At 35.7% G+C, this 14236-nt stretch overlaps 1 protein-coding gene across 2 annotated transcripts in view; it reads left to right on the forward strand.

Annotated features, from left to right (window-relative positions):
• Window positions 1-9160: 9160 nt before the first annotated feature.
• Window positions 9161-14236, forward strand: part of ILA (putative protein kinase regulator ILITHYIA) — a 99295-nt gene continuing 94219 nt past the window's right edge. For both annotated transcript variants that reach the window (XM_020673523.2, XM_088872950.1), the window contains exon 1: window positions 9161-9617. In XM_020673523.2, coding sequence (XP_020529182.1) covers window positions 9503-9617 — 115 coding nt within the window. In that variant the 5' untranslated portion in view covers window positions 9161-9502. The remainder of the gene's footprint in view (window positions 9618-14236) is intronic.

Raw genomic sequence — 14236 nt, forward strand, 5'->3', positions numbered from 1 at the left:
GATTCTAAATTAAAATATTTTTTGGAAAATAGAATGTGGTTTTCTTATGTGTTTTTTTTTTACAATTGTTACTGCATTTTTTAGGCCCAAAAAAAACAATGTTGAGTTTATATAATGAGATTAGAGCGCAAAGCCATAGAGATAGTTCGGAAATTACCATCAAATAAAGCCTATAAATTTTTCAAACACAACACGCTTAAACAAAAAATCCTACAAATCACATAAAAAAAACCATCTAAGAAAGCCTATAAATTACTGAAACACAATACACTTTAAAAAAACCTAGAAATCATAAACTCCCCGCAGTTATAAGCAAAAAAAAAAAAAGTAAATTGTATTTTACAGCCCCACAAAACCCAAAAAAAAACCTTGTATTTTACAATCCCACAAAAAAAACCAAAAAACAAATGCTATCACTAAAACAATTTTTTTAAAAAAATACATCTTGCAGACTTGAAGGTTCTTTCTCACGAGCTTGTTTTCTTTGGCTCTCCTCATGTTTGTTTAGTAATATATAGTCTACTATCTCTTGAGAGTTTCAAAAATTATATTACTAAAACAAAAAAATTTAAAAAAAAACTTCAAGGTTTTTTATAGGGGCCATTGTTATCTGGTTCTCCTCACTTCTCTACGCTTGGCTCTTATATTTTGTATCTCTTATGGCAATAGTAATGTATAGTCTCTCTACTATCTCTCTTGAAACATCCAAAAATTTCATTACTAAAACAAAAATTTTACTCTTCGCTCTTGTATTCTCTCTCCTATGGCAATAGTAGAAATTACAGAATCTGCATATTCCATCCCCAAAAAACCCTATATCGATACACACTACACCATAAAAAACCCTACAAATCACATAATCACCTCAATTTTAAGCCAAAGAAAAGGAAAAGAAAAAGCATCTGAAAATTCCATCACAAAAACAAGAAAATAAATAAATAAATAACTCCTATTATACATTTGAAGGTTCTTTCTCGGTGACCTTTGCTCTTTGGCTCTTCTCACGTCTCTTTGCTCTTGCCTCTTGTATTCTCATTTTCCAACAAAAAAAATAACATATAAATTATACCTCATAAAAAGCCCTAGAAATCATATAATCCCCGCATCTTTTTAAGCCAAAAAGGAAAATATAACTACCACAGAACCTGGATTTTCCAATCCAAAAAAACCCAAAAAACAAATGTTGAGTTTACAGAGCCATGGAAAGAGTTTTGAAAATTCCATCACAAAAATAAAAAAAACAAATAATTCTTGCAGATTTGGAGGTTTGTTATAAGTGACCTTTGATCTCTTTACTTCTAGTTCTTGTATTCTCTTTCTCCTATGCCAATAGTAATGTATTGTCTCTCTACTCTCTCTCTCGCTTTATTGTCTCTCTCTACTATCTCTCTCTTTCTTATTCATTCAATAAATGATTGGCTTCTCTCCCTCTTGTTCCTTATATCTCAATCTTTATGTTATTCTCTCTTGTAACGCTTCGTTTTCTTCAAAGCCCTCTCCTGCCAAATTTTTGTGAGTTGAAAAAGGGTTGGCTTCTCTCTCTTGTATTTTCTACCAGCTGTCCATTCTCTCTCTTGTTTCGTGCTAACAACTCTTAGACTTCCTACCAGTAATATCCATCTTCTTTCTCTCTTGCAAAACGGTCATTGACATCTCCAGCCCTACATCCTTTTCTAATTTTTTTTACATTGGTCAAGTAGATAACATTTCTAAATCTTCGGTTAATAATGTAGTAGTGGATATAGAGCGTGAGACGGAACACAGTAGGGGTGCCGAACATAAGAGGGGGTGTGTCACCTGAGGGATGAGAGAATTTTTAGGAGTCACACCTTTTTAAAGTTTAAGAGAGAGAAATTTGGAACTCAAAAAATTAAAAAAAGGGTAGTGAGAGATTTTTGGAGCAAATTAAAGGAAAATATTTAGGAAAGAGATGAGAGGGGTGATAAAAGCGTTTTAAGGGGTCGTATCTTTTCAAATATTGAGAGAGAAAAACTTCGAACTCAAAAAGGCATATAAAAAAGATAATAATGAGAGATTTTAAGAGCAAAATAAAGAAAAAAAAATTAAAAAGAGAGATAGGAGAGATACGTGAGAGAAAAATGTGAGATTTTTAAGGAGTTGTAGCACCTTTTCAAATTTTGAGGGATGACACATCAAAATAATCAATAGATATTTATAAATATCAATTGTTAAGAGAGACAGGGATGACGAAAATTTTCTCTGCCGAAAACGTTGCCCATAACCAGCAACGGAGGAAAAATAAGCGTAACACTAGGAATTCAAAAAAATTTAAACTTCCCAAGATTTCCCTGATTCGACGGCAAGTTTTTCCAGCAAATTTCTGGCACGAGTGCCATCTTCTTCGGCAATTGTTATGGATGAGCCTATCTCTCCCCACTCGAAAAAACTTCTCCCTATGTTATCGGTAAAGTTAGTAGTCTAGCGGGTGCACCCAATACCCCCAGGTACGATGAAAATTTGGGAGAATTGGCGATGTCATATTTCAAGGAAAATTTAAAAAAATGAGATGTGGCAGCTCCATGTCCCAAGGATGACCTGCTGAGGACCCGTATCTTCCAGCTTGATCTCTCAGTCAACGTGGCATCAATGCAGTTGATGGACAAGACTGTGTGGAAACCTTCCCTGTCCATCTCTACTTTCCTGCTTCAAAATAAGAAGGCTTCTTCTTCGTGGTGGAGCTGTGTGGTCTTTTGGTATCTTCGTCTTTTACAAACGGTTGTTGTTGGCTCTTAGATCCAATGCCTTTGGTGTGGTCTGCTATTGTTTTGGCTGAGAAGGAGTATGTATCATCTTCCAGCTCGCAGGGCATCATTGAAGGAGTCCAGTGCCTCTTGGTCCACGTTTATCCGTTGATGATTGACCCTTGCGAGATCATGATTCTTGATGATGATGAAGGGCTAGCAGTTTCTCCTACCGTTGAAGCTCCCCAGGTTCCCATGATGACAACACCTAGGCTAGCTGCTGAAGTTCAAGGAGGAAGGGTTGGTTTCCAGCTGTCGTTGTCAACTATTCCTCGCAAGCTGGTTGACGGTGGCAAGGAAGCAGAGAGAGCAGCGGTTGAGGCCTTTGTGGTCGGTAAGCTTGTAAAGGATATGGGGATGGAAAATGTGCCTCTTTGTGAGGTTATGAAAGAGATTAAGGAGAGCCGAAAGTTGCGAAGAGTGGTTTTGAGAGACATGATCAGTGGAAGACTCCCTAAAGATTATTGGGATGTTCCCAATGTTTTTGGTATGCCTATTAGACACGGTGTAAGTGACTGTGGGAACAAAGTCAAGGAGACAAGGAAAGGGGTGCGGTCCTCTGCTAGGCTTCAGGCACGGGGAAATGTGACAGTGCAATGTTCACAAGGACACGCGGTGGAGTTTTGAAAGCAGATTGAGAAGATGATGGATACTTCTTCATCCTCGTCTAAAGAGGAGGTTTTCAATGCTGCTGTGCTGCTTCCCAATGGTCTTGATGGACCAGGTTCCTCTTCTAATCTCAATTATGTCTTTCAATGAATGTTATTTCTTGGAATGTTAGGGGGTTGGGACATTTGAATAGAAAAAGGGATGTCAGGTTTCTTGTTTCTAAAATTAATCCGATTGTTTTATTGTTGCAAGAAACTAAGTTCCCAAGTCCCACTATTTCTGGGACTCGAGGGGTGTGGGGTTCTGGTCCAGTTACTTTTTCTGGTATTGATGCTATTGGCAGTTTAGGGGGTTTATGGGTCCTATAGGATCCTTTGGTTCTTGTTAATTTTGAAGTTGTTGCCAAGAACTACTTTTGCTTTTGGGTTTTTTTGACCCGAACAGTGGTTTTTCTTGAGGTTTATTGAATATATATAGGCTTTGTGTGCCGGCCTTAAAAGAACTTTTCCTCAATGATTTACATTCGATAATTCTGTTGTGTTCTTCTCCTGTGTTTATTGGTGGGGAGTTCAATTTGATCCGACGACCTGATGAATGTCTTGCTAGTACTCCTATCAATTCTTCGATACAAATGCTCAATAGGTTTATTGAAAATAATTCTTGGGTTGAGCTCCCTATCATTGGCTCCAATTTTACTTGGTCCAATAATAGAATAACTAATTTAGCTATGTCTAAATTAGATAAATTTTTGGCTACGTCGGAGTGGTTGGAAGTGTTTCCCCTTGCTTCTATCAACGCTCTTCTCAGGGTATCTTCGGACCATTGCCCTTTATTTTTTACTACTGGTTGTTTAAATGGTGGGCCTAGACCATTTAGGCTGGATGTTGGGTGGCTGATGGAGAAAGATGGCCAATACTATAATAGAGGGTACCATGGATTTTTAGTTACACAAAACAGTTTTGAATGTTAAGCATAAGTTGATTGACTGGAAGAGAGCGCATAAGTTCGATATTAAGGCCAAAATAGATGGTGTACGTACTGAGATAGAATTGCTAGATTATAATGTTCAAACTAATGGTGTTTTGTCAAAGCAGTTGGTACTAGTGAGGGGTGTGAAGATTAAAGATTTGGAGGATCTCAGGAGATCAGAAGAAATATATTGGAGACAAAGGTCTAGATCGAAGTGGTTTAAGGAGGGAGATCTTAACACCAAAATTTTCCATGCTATTGCCAGTGTTAGTGCTAGAAGAAGACAAAATGACATATCGGGTCTGTCTATTCCTGGTGTTGCCTCGAATGATACAGTTGATATGCAAGGGGCTGTTATTGACCACTTTAAGAAGACTTTCTCCAAAGAAGTCACTATTTCACCATCCTTTAATAGAGTCCATTTCAAAGTTCTCACGGAGGAAGCAAATTTTTTTTTGGAAAGGGATATTTCTATGGAAGAATTGCGAAAGGCGGTTTTCGCTATGCCAAGGGATAAAGCTCATGGTCCGGACGGTTTATCTCTTGGTTTCTTTCATAAATTTTGGGATTTGGTGAAAGGTGAGTTGCTGGAATTTGTTAGAATTTTTTTGGTCCGAGGTGAGATTTATAAAGTGCTAAATTCGACGTTTCTATCCTTAATCCCAAAGAAATCTTTGATTTCTAATTTGTTAGATATTCACCCTATCGATCTTTTAACTAGCCTTTACAAAATTATTGGAAAAGTGTTGGCATAACGTTTGAAGAGTGTACTACCTGCCCTAATCTCCAACACCCAATTTGCCTTCACTAAGGATCGTTAGATTACAGACAACGTTCTCATTGCACAAGAGTGCATTCACTCGAGGGTCCTGAGCAAGAAGGCTGGTATTTTACTTAAACTGGACATGAAAAAAGCCAATAATTGTATGGAATGAGGGATTTTACTAGATATTATGAAGTGTATGGGGTTTGGTGATAGGTGGATGAAGTGGATGTTTGGTTGCCTTTCGTCTGACCATTTCTCAGCACTCTTCATGGGCAGCCCGATTGGCTTCTTTCAGGCCTCTGGAGGCTTGTGCCAAGGGATCCCCTCTTGCCTTTCCTCTTTACCATTTAAGTTGAATGTTTCAATTTGAGGTTGAGCAGAGTGAAAAGGCTAGAACATTTTACGAGGTTTTCTATTACAAATTCAAGTATGGTTGTCTCCCATTTACAATATGCCGACGACACTATTATTTTTTATGATGCGGATCCCCTACACATTAAGAATATTACTTTATTTTTTGGAATCTGTGAAGTTACGAAGGGCTTTAAAGTGAACTTCCATAAATCATCCCTTGTTGGTATCAATTGTCCTCAAGCATTGTATACGACTTTGGCCAGTGTGATGGGTAGTAAGGCTGGCTCTTTCCTCATTCTGTACCTTGGATTACCAATTTCTGATTCTAAACTTTCCATAGCTATATGGGATAGAGTGATTGAGAGAATTCAATGTAAATTAGATATGTGGAAACCGAAGTATTTATCTCTTGGGGAAGGGTGACACTTTTAAGATCTTGCTTGGCAAACCTTCCGGTTTATCATATGTCGATTATTAATATGCCTGCTTCGATTGCCAAAAAGATTGAGAAAATGATGAGGAACTTATTGTGGGGCTATAACAATGATCAACAGAAGTTCAATCTTTTGAGATAGGATAGGGTGTGTACACCCAAGAAGGAAAGGGGTTTGAGTATTAAAATTATTAGAATGGTTAATCAAGCTCTTTTGTGTAAGTGGTGGTGGAGGAGTCTCCACTTAAAAGATCAGTTATGGTTTCAAGTACTCTTTGCTAAATATGAGTCGGATAAATCAGAAGTATGGCTTGGGGGAGGTAGCAGGAGGGATACTACTCTGATGTGGAGAAATATTGTTTCTTACAGACCTGTGATTGCTGGTTATTTTAGATGGTCTGTAGAGAGCAATGACCAAATCTCCTTTTGGCATCATAAGTGGTTGGGAGATTATCCCCGTAAGTCTTTCTTCCAAGATCTATTCAGAGTGATTTTGGGACCCAATAGTAAGGTCTATGAGTTGGTGGAGAGAAGAGGTGATTTTATCTTGGCATATTCCTTTGCTGTATGTGAGGCTAAATAACATACTATTTGCTCAATGGTGTGCATTGATGTATTTACTGTAATCGGTCTATATTTTGCCAGATGCAGTGGATCAGATGGTGTGGGAGGTGGAGAGTGATGGCATCTTTATGGTTAAATCTTGCTACAATCTTCTCTTTCATGATCATTGGAGATGGTCTTGCCCTCAGATTGCGTAGATTTGGAAATGGCCCATTCCTCATAAAGTGCAAATTTTTATTTGGTTGGCAACTATGAATAAAATTTTACGAATTGCCAATCTGATTCAAAGGGGTAAGATCTTACCAAATGTTTGTTTGATGTGTGAAGCTGATGGGGAGTTTGGTGCACATCTTTTATTACATTGCCTTTTTACAACCCTAATTTGGTATTCGCTGTTTGGTGTGGTTAATATTAGTTTGGCTCTGCCAATGACGGTTGAGGGTGTTGTTACTCAACTTTCATTACCACATCTTTTAGAGGTAGGTAAAACGCTGTGGAAGATTGCTAAAGGAGTTATCATTTGGGAAGTTTGGAAGGAAAAAAACAGGAGGACCTTTGAAGGAGTTTCTCTATCTCTAGAATGTCTGATTCATTCTAGTAAGTTATCTTTGTAGTCGTGGCTCTCGGTGTCAAAGGTTGGGTGGGGTGTAACAAAGATTGATGTTTTTGCTAACCTCAACAACCTTTTTCATATGGGTGCCTTTAGGTGTAGACCAAAAAGTTTATGGATGGCGCCTCTTGTTGATACGATGAAACTCAACTTTGATGAAAGTTCTCTTGGTATTCTAGGTATTGCTGGGATTTGGGGTATTTTGAGAGACTGTAATGGTAATACTCTTTTTTCCTATGTTGGGGCGATAGGGTGTGCAACGGCAAATTTTCCTGAATTAAGTGCGCTCTATAATGGTTCTAAAATTTTTAGAGAGAGAAATTGTGGCCATACATGTTGGATAGAAGGAGATTCTCTTAATGTGGTGAAGTGGTGTAATCAGGAACAACTTACTCTTTAGAAGTTACGACCTCTCTGGCTAAAGATTATGGATTTGTCTTCAACCATTACGGTCTCCTTCACTCATGTTTATGTGAAGCAAACTATGGCTTGGCTCAGGGAGAGGGGGGGGGCTTTTTATCTTCTCTTGTCATATCTGATGATGTAATTATGTTTTATTAGTATTAATAAAAGTATTAACATTGGTAAAAAGTTGTTAAGAGAGGGAGATGACACGTGAGAGAAAAATAGAAGATTTTTAAGGAGTTGCATATTTTCAAATTTTGATAGAGGGCACATGTCAAAATAATTAGTAGATATTGATAACTATCAGTGGCAAAGAAAGAAGGAGATGACACATGTCATAAAAATAGGGCAGGGCCTCTTCTTGCTTAAAATATAGAAGATATACTGAAACTACAATTCTAGAAACCATGTTTATAGTATTTGTATGATCCAAAAATTTCACACAAAATCTCTTCATCTCAATAATCAATCACAAGAAAAAAATAAAATAATTTGCACCCTTATTATATATGGTCCAAATAAGTCATCTCCAACAAAGAATCTAGATCGTCAATTTGGAGAATTTTAAGATCTAGGCCTTTATGAATTCAAACTCTATAATTTCTTTTTTAATGCTGTTAATCTAGTGATAATAAAGTTATTTATTATATTACTATATAACCATTGCATGAAATCACTCATCCTACAAATTATTGCTAGCTTTATTATTTATAAACTATAAATATATAAATTGGGAATAATTTAGAAGACAAGGTTTTTATGAGTGTTAACCTTATTTAGAGGGACTACACTTATGCGTCCACCTTTAAGATGGGTGTTTTATGTTTGGAACAAATTTATATAAGGTTGCAAGCTTCAAATGTAGAATTAAGGATACACATAAAAAATCCATTGAAAAAAGTTGTTTTAATGTTGAAAAACCCTTTAATTGATTATCTTGATATCGAGATGTATGAATATGAAAAAAAAAAGATTTTGAGTCTAAAAAATAGTGCATCTTGCAATACATTATCTAGACCTTCCAGTTTCAAGATTTTCATATGTTCAAAGATCTACTTGATGTTAACCATTTTTGGAGTTTAAAGTTTTATAATTATATAAGAAAATATATTTTCAGATAATCCTAAAAGTTTTTCACACCAAAATTACATGTCATGATAAAATTTGGAGGTATACCTTAATTGGATTGTTTAAGATTGCAACCTTATGGATACCGTACCCTTTATGTTATGGGGGACACAAATGTAGAACAACCTTAAACAATCCAATTAAGGCTCACCTCCAAATGTTATCATATAATTTTGTTGTAAAAAATTCTTAGGATTATCTTAAAATCTATCTTCATATATAATTAGAAGATTTTAAACTCCAAAAATAGTTAAAATCAAGGAGATCTATAAACATATGAAAATCTTTAAAATAGATGGCCTAGATAATGTGTTGCAAGATGCACTATTTTCGAGACTCAAAAACATTTTTTTTTATATTCATAGATATCTCGATGTCGAGATGATCAAATAGAGGGTTTTTCAAAATTAAAACAATCTTTTCAATAGATTTTTGAAGTGCATATGTAATTCTACATTTTAAGGTTGCAACTGTATATAAACTTTTCTCTAAAAAATTATTTGATATTTCAAAGCACCGGAAATTATCCGATTTATTGCCGCTAACGATATTATCCCGACAATTCCCCACCAATAACATCCCGATAACCATAGTTGTCAATGTGGTCGCCTGAGAGGGAGAAAGAGATTGTGTCGGAGCTCTAAAACCTAAAACCCTTCTTCTCTTTTTCAGTGGCTGCCAGAAAACATTTTTCTTACCTACAAAACACACCTCCGCCTCAAAGAAGCCTTAAGACCAAGTACCTCTGGATCTAGGGTTTCTCATTTCTTTCACTACCAAAAAGGATCATTCCTAAGAAAACGATCGGTCATTTTACATTCTTACACTGAATTGTTTGCCATTGTTTACTTAGAGCTAAACAGTAAGTCAGATTAGACTTAGACTTCATCAGGATTTTAATAATGGAGAACCCACTGCAAATTCTGAGCTCTGCAGCTGAACTGGTCTCTACTGCTTCCACCAAACTACGAGTGAAGATCTTCCATGAAGAGCTCTTGCCCCTTCTTCAATCTCCTGGTGATTTCCTTGCTGCATAACCCTAATAGATCCATTTAGCTCTCTGAATAACTCTAATATATCCATTTGTCTCTGAATTAAGCAAATTCATGCATCGATACAATTTACTTAAGATTGTGATTTTTGATCAAGCGTAACTGAAATGAATTGGTAAAAATAAGCTTATTACAACTATGGTCTATCGCGAATCATTTTCTGTGTGATTGTTATAAGTTATAACCAGTGGTGTAAAATCATTTTCTTTATGATTGTTATAACCAGTGGTGTAAAATGGAATCATTGTGCCCTGTGGTAAATAAATATTATTATTGTTATTATTTTTTGATATCTACTCTGCTATAGTATCCTACATCTCATATGGCAACTAGGCTCAATTTTCATGCGCATATAAAGTTGCAACAACGATGTCAATGAATGACTTTATCAAAAAAAAAATGATGTCAATGAATGAAGAGGAACCATGCATAGTGACATGTTCAGGTATTTGACTATCAGATGGTTACAATCATAGGAGGGTTTTATTTTGCACATATAACCATATGATTATGATGCACATATATCATTAATTCTGCAACTAATGGATTGCATATGCAATATCAAATTTGGTAATCGTAAGATGCAACAATCTTTGTTATGGTGTAATAGTAAGATGCAATCTCTGACTAGTTATGCAAACCTTAAAAGTTTACTACATGTTGGACCATGAATAGGCATCTTTGGAGAAATCACCTAAAGAGTCATCACACTTGGGAGCAAATGTGAACTGTTGGATGAGTTTTTCTTTTAGCATTTGAACTTAGAAAAATTGGCTACCATCTCCCTTACACGTGCATGATGTTTCACGTCCAGCAGAGAGACTATTATTTTGTTGTTTCATTGTCTGATTTATATGCTTGCCATTTTCCCATAAAAGTGAACTGTGGAAAATCTTTCACCTAGGTTGGAGTTTGGGGTGACTCTTTCTTAATTTCTCAATTGGTGACTATTTCTTTTCTCCTCGGTGTTATACTAGTCTCGTCTCTTCCTTACTTCTATCTATTTTAGTTACATTCCTTTTGATGCATCTTTGTGTACCCTATTATCATCTTGTCATTTATATGCATATATGTGAAAAGTATACCTGCTCTCCTGATATAAGATCTTGTGCATAACTCAACTAATAAGATTATAAGATACATGTGATATTTGGCCAATGGGGCATGGCTTTTAGATGAGTGTAACATTTCAAGCTGGGCGCATAAAGAAAGGATTTGGGTATGATTGAGAATTCTAATTAGGTTAGGATTTAGGAGTTTTAGAGGGTTTCTTGGTTACAAAGTTATTAGCAGGACTATAGTTATTGGAAACGTCTGTAATTTCGAATCGTTTCTGGAATCGGAATTGTGGAATCGCGTGTATCAGAAGTTTTGGAATCTAGGAATCGCTGTCTGTACTATTTGGATTTGAGAAAAATGATTCTCACTATTTCCTTTCTCAAAAAAAAAAAAATTTGATTCTTACTATTTCTGAATCACTATTCAAAAAATTAGGAATCGTGTTTCCTATTTGCAAGAATCGATGTCCCTTCATGTTGGAATCGCGTTTCATACATATATGGAATCACATATGACCCATTTGTTTTGGTGGTTGCTGAATCTTGATTCCTAAAAATAAGGAATCGTGATTCCTAAAATTCTAGAATCGTTGTCCCCATCAACTTGGAATCAGCATTTTCACCATTCCGGAATCGTGATTCTCCTCATATTGGAATCAATTTTCTCCCCTTAATAGAATTGCGAACCAATTCCCTTTGGTATATGAGAGAAGTATTTAGAAAATATATAAATTTACCCATTATTACAAGATCAAATTTTGGTTTGTATATACTCAGTCCAAGACTCCAAGTACTAATGTGAGCCTTTATGATATCATTGTGGACAATCCCATACAATGAACTCGGTCTACCAATAACCCTATTATGCCTACAAGGTTTGGAGCTAGTCTACGTCATACAAGGAGTGAGAACAAGTGCAATCTCCTTTTCTGGAATTATAAAATAGGTACATGACATAGTAATTCTTCTTTGTCAAATGTAGTTTTGAGTCTTTTGACTTTTGAAAATTGAGTTATTTAATTTTTAGTCAATTTCTCAGATATTTAATGATTAATTTAACCTAAAACACTACACAAGGCGCTTCACTCGTATCCTTATTATCTTCTTATTTTACTTAAAGAAAAGCATTTTTATCCTCTTATTCAACTTAAAGAAATGACGGTATCATATATTAAACATTATTACATTAGTAGATTAGTACCCACACCATTTGCCAAGCATTATTAAATTTGAAGTAACATATTTTTTTAGTATTATTTATTCCTGGTAAGAGTTCTTAAAAAGTAACATGGAATGAATGATGGAAATTAGTAAATAAGAAAAAAAAAAATTAACATGTTACTTATATTTTAAATTTTGATTTTATTGCCGTGTGCAAAAACTTCAAATTCTCTCACGCTCTCATACTTGTCGCGTGTACTCATGATTGAGCACACATCGAAGGGTTTCTGCATGCTCTCCCTATACTCACATTTTAAGTTTTGATTTTCTTGCCGTGTGCAACAACTTCAAATTCTCTCACGCTCTCATACATGTCGTGCTCACTCATGATTGAGCACACATCGAAGGGTTTCTGCTCTCCCTATGCCCACATTGCTTCATGACAACATGGATTCACAATTCCTTAATACTTTGAATCAATGTTTAGCATAAGTAGAATCACATTGTTGTGTAGCAAGGAATCATGATGTCTGCGATATAGAAACTTGAATCCAAACAACATGGATTCGCAATTCCAAAAAATTTGGATTCAACGTTTCTCACAACCAGAATCGCATTCTTGTGTAGTTAAGAATCATAAAGTCCTCGATATGGAGTCTTGATTCCGACAATCTAGGAATCGAGATTCCTAAACTAGGTGGAATCGCGTTTCGCAAAAAATGGAAACATGATTCCTTTCTTTTAGAATCGACTTTCGCTCGGGAAAACGTCGAATCGAGATTCCGAAACGGAATCGTTACCCTCATAGGCGATTCGGGTAACTATAAGCAAGACAATAGGGTTTTGGAAGACTTGAGATCTTCCATGTTAAGTCAAAGTGGATGTTAGGAGGGGAATGAGGTAGGACTTATGGTAGGTCTTTGGGTAAAGGTTTGATATGATTAAATCAATAATTGGGTTTTGGTTGAAGGGAGTGGGAATATCTTGCTGGAATATAGGGTTCACTTAGGGCATCTCTAGGATTGAATGAGATGGATTTTATGGTTTAATTAGGCAACGTTAGGTTAAAGCTTAAGTTTTAAGGTCATGGGGGATAGATAATAAGGTTAGGGTAAGCTCTTGAGCTAGTTTACTTATAGTTGGAGAGGTATTGCTAAGGTTTATGGAATGTTTTGAATGGCTAATGAATTTGGTTGCGGGAATCTTTGGATGGGATGTCATACACTTTGCCTCTCCGCCTTGGTGGATGAGCCCCTCCATAACTTGAATTGACCTAGGCAGGTGCCTAATTCGGCTGTGACAAAGCGTTCACCTGGTGCCTTGCTGCTCAATTACCCTTGCCTGAGGGCCGAAAAAAGCCCTCAAGCAAGTGCAAAAATAGTTATTTTCTCCTTCAAAGGAGAAAGGGTTTTGGGGGTATTCTACCAGCCCAAAACTGTTGTACATGTGTTTTTATAGAGAACAAGACATCAAAAACCATTAAATTTGTGAGATTTTTCCAAGATTGGAGAAAATTTTGGTACTTTTAATTTCTTGCAAAATCGAAAAGTATGAAGGCCATTAGTTTTTAAGACTCGCGGTGATGATAAAATAGGCCTTTCAACAACCAAAGACCATCGATTTGAGCCAAGTTTGGTTTTGGATTAGTTTGTTTCAATTTTTGGTTTTGGATTTGCTGACTGTTGTGAATATTGTGTTTTGATTCTTTAGTTTTTCAATTTTGGTTTTTTTTCCCTCTAAGTTTGGCTTTGGATTGTTGGCCCCAATTCAATATTAGGTTCTCATTTGAGTTCAGTGACATTTTTATTAATTTAATAAAATGTCGATAACTTAAGCATCCTAGGTCTGTTTTTTTTTCCCTACATTATTAGTCCTTAATTGTCCTAAGTTTAAAAGGGCAATGGAGTGAATTTTCTTTTTCAACTTTATTGCCTCTTTTTAAAATATTTGGTTATGGATTTTTAATATTTGATGTAGCATTAGTGACTTTTTTTATATTTGAATTATTGGATTTTTATTTATATTTGAGTTATTGGATTTTTATTTATATATGAGTTATTGGATTTTTATTTTGTGAAGTTTTGTAGTTTCTATTTTGTAAATTATTAAATATTAGATCGGTTTACTTTTTTCAATCCTTGAGTTTGATTTGTTGCATCCTAGAATAAATACTTGTTTTTTGTAAATTAGCACAAACAAGAGATCTCTAAAAGAATTTAGTCCTTTTTTTTAGTACATGTTCTATAAGTTCGTTTGCAGGAGTTTGGTATCCAATCCAAACCCCTAACAACATCTGCCTTTTTTTGAACACTGGTGCTGCCTAAAAGGTGAAAGAAAAATGGGAGACTCTCTAACTAAGTTTGAG

The sequence above is a fragment of the Amborella trichopoda genome, chromosome 7, assembly GCF_054954075.1.
Source record: "Amborella trichopoda isolate Santa Cruz 75 chromosome 7, AtrichopodaSantaCruz75HAP2 v2.0, whole genome shotgun sequence".
Taxonomy (NCBI): domain Eukaryota; kingdom Viridiplantae; phylum Streptophyta; class Magnoliopsida; order Amborellales; family Amborellaceae; genus Amborella; species Amborella trichopoda.